This window comes from Rhinolophus hipposideros (assembly GCF_964194185.1).
Source record: "Rhinolophus hipposideros genome assembly, chromosome: 6".
Lineage (NCBI taxonomy): Eukaryota > Metazoa > Chordata > Mammalia > Chiroptera > Rhinolophidae > Rhinolophus > Rhinolophus hipposideros.
Genome location: NC_138052.1, coordinates 8398297 through 8406102, shown reverse-complemented (window position 1 = coordinate 8406102; position 7806 = coordinate 8398297). Strand labels below are relative to the sequence as shown.

Sequence of the window (7806 nt, the reverse complement as noted above, 5' to 3'; positions counted from 1 at the left end):
CAATTCTTTTGTTGATGAAATTCAAAATATAATAATTGAATGGGAGAGGGCAGGTCCAGCCTTCGGCCGTTGGCAGAGGAACCGTCACTCAGACCTCCTCCTTCCTTCCTCCTTCTGGGCTTCCTTGTCACCCACAGGGGTGGAGGAAGAAAGCCCATGAGGAGCCTTTGCAGAGGTCTGGAGAGCTTAGCACAGGCTCCAAGGAATTATCTGGCTGTGCCTGGGTGGGTTCCTGCAAGGAGGCCTGGGAGGCCTGACCAGCACCTCACTGCCCAAGCCCACTGAGGACAGCACTCAACCTCCATGCCTGCAGGCAGGCTGTCCTGAAGAGCCCCCTGCCGGTCCCACAGAATGAAGGAAGGGGCTAGGAGGTGATCAGAAAGGATGTTCGCACATTTCCTATGGGCCAGCCTGACTGGTACCACACCCAGAGTACAAAACCAAAGAGAAAAAATGGACACAAGGCAGTTGTGTGAAAGACTGACTCCATGGGCCTTGTCAGATAGCAGCTGCCAGCTCTGCTCCCCTCCCCAGAAGAGCTGGATTTAGGGTGTGGATTCCCCAGGTAGGGCAACATTACCCTAACCAGCTTCAGCAACAGAGCCTGAACCAAGAGCGTCATGTAAGATCTAAAGGGAGCAGCAGTACTCACCACGTCTGGCTGAGAATATTCAAGGCTGCACTCCTGCCAGGCAGACACTGGAGCGGGGAAAGGAATCCATGTGCATACATAAACATCTGTAATGCAGCTGCAGAGCCGGCCAGCACTGCATCCAGGCTCAGCCTGCCAGGGACCCCTGGGGCCACTCTCAGTGCTGATGGAACACAGTCAGCCCACTTGTTCTTAAAGACACGACCGACACACTGCCTCGTGGCAAGGTGCACGCAGCGGCCTGAGCGGGAGCACTCGTGGCACTGCTCACAAGCAGAATGCCTGCACAAGCTCATCCCCTGCTCAGTGTGCAATATCATGGGGGGAAACATGAGAAAGGACCGCCACCACTCAGATTCACCATGTGACCGAGTGGTCCGCCAACTCCACAGGTCTCCCAGCCCTGATTTTTAAGGGGACACAGAGACCCAGAGAGGCAAAGGGACTCTTAGAAGCTGGGACTTGGTCCCCTGTCCGTTCCAACTCTCTCCACCACCGCCCCACCCCCTCATCCTCTGCTTTTCCACCTTCCCTGAGAGCCTCAGGGCTCCCTCCCTCTGCTCCACCGACAACAGCAAAAGAGGCTTTTCCATGTTTTTCACCAACTCGTTAATGATTTTCAGACTTTAAGTTACTCAGGCCAGCCCCTGAAGCCACACTAGACTTGGAAACTTGTGACACGCTGCTCAACCAGCTCCAAATCCGCTCCCCGTAGAGCACCCCCTAGGTTAACAACTCTTTCTAAGGGGCCTGAGGCTGCGTGGGCAGGAGGTTACCAGGGCAATGTCTGACCTTTGCTTGGAACCCCAAGCCGAGATTTCGCACTCCCCACCCCATCCTTTTCCCAAAGGCACAAAGCTCCTTCCCAGGCAAATCTGACTGTTCCCCCATTCAAAAGCCTCCGTCTTTCCTACAAAGGTGCAACCTGGTAAACAGGAAAAGGTTCTCACAACCTTGCAAACAGACACTTGCCAAGCAAACAAATGTCATGGCCTAAGAATAAAGAACACAGCTTTGGGCGCCGGGTTTGGGACGGTGGCCTGAGCACAAGATAGATCTTTCCCTCTGGAGATCACTTTTAAACACTGCTGCTGCCAAAGAGAAGTCACAACCTCGAACACACGGGGTAGAGGGCACAGCCCTGGGAGAGCTGCCCTGCCCAGCAGGCCCAGACTCTGGACTCCGAGCTCACAGGAAAGACAGTGGACAGGAGTAGAAGTGTTACAGCGTTTCTGTACACAACAAAATGAAAACAAAACCTACCGCTCTAGCTCATCTGACTCCCGTGGAAGGGACACGTGGCTGAGTTAGGTGGCTAAACCATTTTGGTATCAAATTACAGTGTGTATTCTTATTTTGGTATTTATTCTTTTCTACTTCTCTGTAAGCTACAAGATTTAACTAGAACCACGAGGAGAAGGCAAGGAGAACAGTGAACAGTGGGCATTTCAGAGAATGAAAGGCTACTTAAGGCAACAGCAAATTTAACGTAACAGATCTTTATTAGGCCCTCTTTCGGAATTAAGAAATAAAAATATTAGTCTACTCTATTTTTAGAATTAAAATTTAGCCTGCCATCACTTGGCCTGCGTAGTGACATCACTTAAATATAGTGACTGAAGACACCTAGAGGCTGCAAGTCAGAAGACCAAAGGTCTAGCCCTGTTTCTGTGTAACCTTGGGTAAGCTATTCCACTTCTATGTGACTCGTTTCCTTAAAAGGAAATGACTGGTATTGGCCTTGCTCAAGGAATAGTGTGTGAAGCTAGAAGGTGCAGCAAGAAAGATTGTAGAACATCCGAGTGATACGATCCCGTAGTACTGAGACAGGTAAAGAGGCAGACAGCAGGAAGAGAACAGAAAGCCATCTGTAAAAACAGTGCAGCCAAACATGGACTGAGTTAAACAACAACAAAAAAGACAAGGGGAGCTTTCTAATGACAGCCCCGTGTCTCAAAAAAATAAAAAAAATAGATCCAGTAAGAATCAGGGGTTTTTAACAAGGGTGCCAAAGCAATTAATTCCATGGGGATTCCAAAAGTTTTTTCAACAACTGGTGCTGGGACAACTGGATAGCCATCTGCAAAAGAACAAAGTTAGGCCCCTACCTCACACCATATAATTTATAGACATATCTCAGATATATTGTGGGTTTAGTTCCAGACCACCACAATAAAGCTACACATACTATCATAATAAAATTAATCGTAATCTTTTTGCTGGTGGAGGGTCTTGCCTTGAATTTGTAAGAAAGATGACATCTGTGAAGCTCAATAAAGTGGGGTGCAATAAAACGAGGTATGCCTGTACAAAATTAACTCAAAATGAATCAAAGACCATTATGAGAGCTGAACTATAAAAATTCTTAGAAGAAAACATAGGCATAAATCTTCCTGACCTTGAATTGGGCAATGGTTTCCTAGATATGACATAGAAAGTACAAGTAACAGAAGAAAAAATGGGTGATCTTGGACATCATCACATTAAAAACTCTTGTTGTTTCAAAGGACTTCATCAGGAAAGTGAAGACAACGCATAGGATGGGAGAAAATTTTTACAAATCATGTATCTGATAAAGGACCTATATCTAGAATATACAAAGAACTCATACAACTCAATAATAAAAAGGCAAATAACCCAATTTAAAATGGGCAAAGGATCTGAATAGACATTTCTCCAAAGAAGATATACAAATAGCCAGTAAGCACATGAAAAACATACTCAACATCATTAGCCATCAATGAAACGTAAATCAAAACCACCATGAGATACCCCTTCAAACCCACTAGGATGCTATAATAAAAAAGATAGATAATAGCAAGAGTTGGTAAGGATTTAGAGAAACTCGAAGCCTCATGCACTGTTGATGGGAACGTAAAATGGTACAGCTGCTTTGGAAAACACTCTGGAATTACTGAAAAAGTTAAACATACAGTCACGGTGTGACCCAGCAATTCCACTCGCATGTATATTCCCAGGAGAAATAAAAACACATGTATACACAACAATTTGTACAAATATGTTTATAGCAGCATTACTCATAATAGCCAAAAAATAGAAACAACTCAAACATCCACCAAGCGATGAATGAATAAACAAAAGATGGCATGTCCATAGAACGAACTATTACTCAGCTATAAAAAAGGACTGAAGTACTGACGTACGTTCAGCATGGATGGCCCCAGAGAACATTACGCTAAGTCAAAGAAGCTCGTCACAAAAGGCCACCTATTGTATGATTCCACACATATGAAATGTCCAGAATAGGTAAATCGATATAAAAGTGAATTCATGGTTGCCTAGGACTAGGGAGTTGGGGGGAAAGTTGGGAGAGTGATTGATAAAGGATACAGGTTTTCTTTGGGGGGTAAGGAAAATGTTCTAAAATTGATTACGGTCATTCTGTGAATTTCCTAAAAACCACTGAATTGTACAATAGAAATGGATACACTGCATGGTATGTAAATTATAGCTCAATAAAGCTGTCATTGGCTCTTCTTTCCCCTCCAAAAAAGGAATCAAGAGCCTGTCTTTACTCTGTAGGAACATCACACCTGTTATCCCAACATAATTATGAATACAGCCTGTTCACTCTCAAAAGTGCCCTGGTTTGTATAATAAATGCATGTTATTACCCTATCGCTAAGTGTTACCAGGAAAGTGGCTTTGCGCCCCCGGGGCCTTCAACTGCATAACAAGGACTGCCTACTTCTCATCACCTCTGACCCTGGCACTACATCCCCCAAAGGCTCCACTTTAAAAGCGGCCTGTTCAGTGGCTCACAGGGCTGAGGTGGCCACCACGCTTTGGAAGATAAACCTAAATTAGCAAAGAGGTGAAGCCCTGGGCCAGTGTAGGTCACTGGGTCCTGAGAAACAGAGGCAAGAAAGACTAAGAGTAATTCTTGAGTCTACCAGTTACTGATATTCAAATTCCCTCATATTTAGGCCACTGAGAAAGGTGGCCTAATCATATCAAGGCAGGCAAAATGCTCTAACCAAATCCTCTACAAAGGAAAAAAGATAAACACTTAAATGGGGGCCCTCACAGACAATACAACGTCCTAGGAAACTTGGCAGCTTTGGCAGTGGTTAACCAAGGTCTTCTCTAAATGGGACTTGGTGAGTCCATCCAAGAGAGCCAGGTATGACAGTCAAGGCCATCTAATTATTCAGTGTAATGCTCATTTCCTGGTCCTCCGTACCCATGATTGCTAGGAAATGAAAGTATACTAAAGGAGCTCAAAGGGAACCATTTTGTTCTCATCCTTTATAGTCATGAGAATGTGCCTAAAAATAGTCTTTCTGTCCTCCCCCCCCCTCCCGCTCTCCCACGGGACCGAGAACAGGTCTGTGTGGCAGGCGCTCCACACATTGTGGCGTCCCCCACACCAATGCAGTGAGGTGATCCCGGGGTTTTGCAGCGGCAGAGCTTTAGAAACCAAGTAAAGAAGACACAGCATAAACGCCACTCCCATCACTCCAAGAACAGAACAGACAGGCTCACCAGCGGAGTCATCAGGAAGGGAACCCAACACGAAGACAGGAGATGGTGGCAAATCACCCTAATTGGTCAGTAGTCTTGGTCACGGAACCAGTTACCAGAGAAGGTGAAGGTTTGGGGTGAGGCAGAGCTTTGTCTGAGGGAGAGTGGTCAGAAGGGAGCAGTACAGATGGCACCAGGATATCCAGTGAACTAGCCTCCAACTGAGGGAGACGGGGGTTTCCGAGAATATGCCCCCACTGTCTGCGTCTTTAGAATGGCAGGGCTGGGGAAAGACCAAGGAACCACTCAAACACTGGAGGCCAAGAGGCAGGAAGAGAGGAGCCACTGGCTTTCTGCATGCTGGAGACTGCATCCGCGGGCTCTGCTGGTTGTGGGACTGTGGCTTTCATAGACTGGGCAAGGGCACTGCTAGCCGCAGCTGGCCAGGGGAGGCTACAGCTTACAGCGGTGTGATTTCTACATCCAAGGGGCTGGAGGTGGAGGCAGCTGCTCGTTCTACTTCTGCTCAGAGGCCACATTTCAGGATGATGTGGTAGCCGTCACTGCTCTCGGCTGCAAGAGAGAAACACTGGGCGTTTTCCAGGAAGAAAGGCACACTGCCGCGGCATCTGGGATCACAGAAGGCATGGTAGGACGGTACCACAGAAGCCCTGCCGTAAATATTGGCAGCCCCCACAGAATAAGGCGGCACGGAATCAAGTGTGCTGACAAAAGCAGAGATGTCGACACATGCTTTTGCACCTGCCCGTGTTGAGTTTCTTTCTAACAACCGTTCTTTCCACCACCGCCCTAGGCCCAAGGACTAAAGGACCTACGCCCAAGGAGGACCTGGACAAACTGTGATTCCTGGGGAGTCATGGCCCCCAGACCCCATCACAGTGCAGGGTCTATGAGCAGTCACAGGGCTTTCTTTCTGACAGAGCCCTTACACTGAACTGCCTGGCCCTAAGCAAGGTCTCGGCTGGTCTTTCCTTTCTCCTGGCCCATGAGTTATTTCTCAGATCCCTTCTTCACGAAGGCCCTTGGCGTCCCACCCCTACCCACCCCCCTTCCCAGGACCCCAGTCCACTAGGCCTACAGACTCAGCCGCTGTATTCCATGCCTGCTCTTCCTGGAGACCCATGTTTTAGTAAAACTCAAATGCATCCTATGTCTACTTGGCACTGAGTTCATGGAGAATACACTGTCTGGCCAGGATTTGCCTTTCAGAAGTAACTTTGGGGCAAATCTAACTAATTCCCACATTCCAAGGCTTCACAGGGAGTTTGTGTTTCTCTTTTCCAGAGGACATTCCCAGGTAACAATCTCGCAAGGGTTACACCACGCTGGTAGGCCCATGCCACTCACTACGTTACTGGGGCGAGGAGGGGGCAGCCAACATATTTCAATTAAACAAGAAAGCGGGGGAGGGCTTCACCTTTTAAGGTACTGAGGGTAAAACAGGATTCATCTTGGAAATTCTGCACCATCTGCAAGGCAAAAGAGAGACCATGTCGTTTCAACAATCAATTCATAATACGAAAAGGCTCAGCGACCAGGAGTCACTCACAGCCGTCACAAGTGAGTCGCATGTTTACACAAATGCAGGACCACGTGCATGCTTAACTTGCACTGAGAAAATGTGATACAAAATAAATGTACAAAATGATTACAATTTTAAGTAACAAAAACTAAACATAAAAGAAAAGAAACCTGGAACGGAATCAAGATGTTAAGGTTTAATATGAGACTAATTTTTGTTTGCTTTTTCCTAGTTACCGGGTCTTGCAGTCCCCATAACAGACACATTACAGGAGCATGTATGTGATAGTAACAACAGATAAAAAAAAAAAGTGCTGTAAAAACACTGGTAATCAGTAGGCTCAGCCTAGCAGAGTCCTAGGAGGACCACATATACACAGAGTGCCACTCCCTGCGTCTACACATGTGGCAGGTGTCAGGATTACTCACCAGCCACCTCTCTGGAGTTCCCATTTTGATTAAGTACCCAGTGACCTTGGACAAGCCAACCTGTTTTCTTCCTATCTCCATGCCCTCTCTGTAAAATGGGACTGTTTTGATAACAAAAAATATGACCAGGATGTAGAGCGAGGGGAGCTGGCATCACTACCGGTGGGTGTGAATCTGTGTAACCACATTACAGAGCTGTCCATGGGTCCTATAAACATGACCGTGACCATCTGTTGCATAGGAAGACACCCTGGATAAACTACACGTGTCCACACAAAGCACACCTCAAAGTGCTTAGTGCAGCACTGTCTGTGAGACTGAAAACCAGCAACAGCCCCATGTCAATCAATAATAGGAGCATGAACAAACTGTGACCTAACCACACTTTGCTTTCAGCAGTGCCAACGACCTGCAGCAGCACACCTCAATATGCGTAAAAAAAGTCACAGAAGAATACACTATTATTCCACTTATACAAAGTCTTAAAATAGGCAAAACTAGCCAATATACTGAGGAGGAACATGGAAATAATTAATACAAAATTCAGACCAGCAGATGGAGAGGTAGGTTGGAATATGGAATTAGCCTGCAAAGGGGCTTCTACTGTGTTTCCCAAAAAATAAGGCCTAGCCAGACCATCAGCTCTAATGCGTCTTTTGGAGCAAAACTTAATATAAGACCCTGTATTATATTATATT

The 7806-nt window shown here is 46.5% G+C and overlaps 1 protein-coding gene across 1 annotated transcript in view; it reads right to left on the bottom strand.

Moving 5' to 3' along the window:
- Positions 1-2138: 2138 nt before the first annotated feature.
- Positions 2139-7806, bottom strand: part of TFCP2L1 (transcription factor CP2 like 1) — a 50939-nt gene continuing 45271 nt past the window's right edge. The window contains exons 14-15 of the mRNA XM_081050749.1: positions 6576-6627; positions 2139-5710 (exon numbers count right to left, since the gene is read on the bottom strand). Coding sequence (XP_080906875.1) covers positions 5664-5710; positions 6576-6627 — 99 coding nt within the window. The 3' untranslated portion in view covers positions 2139-5663. The remainder of the gene's footprint in view (positions 5711-6575; positions 6628-7806) is intronic.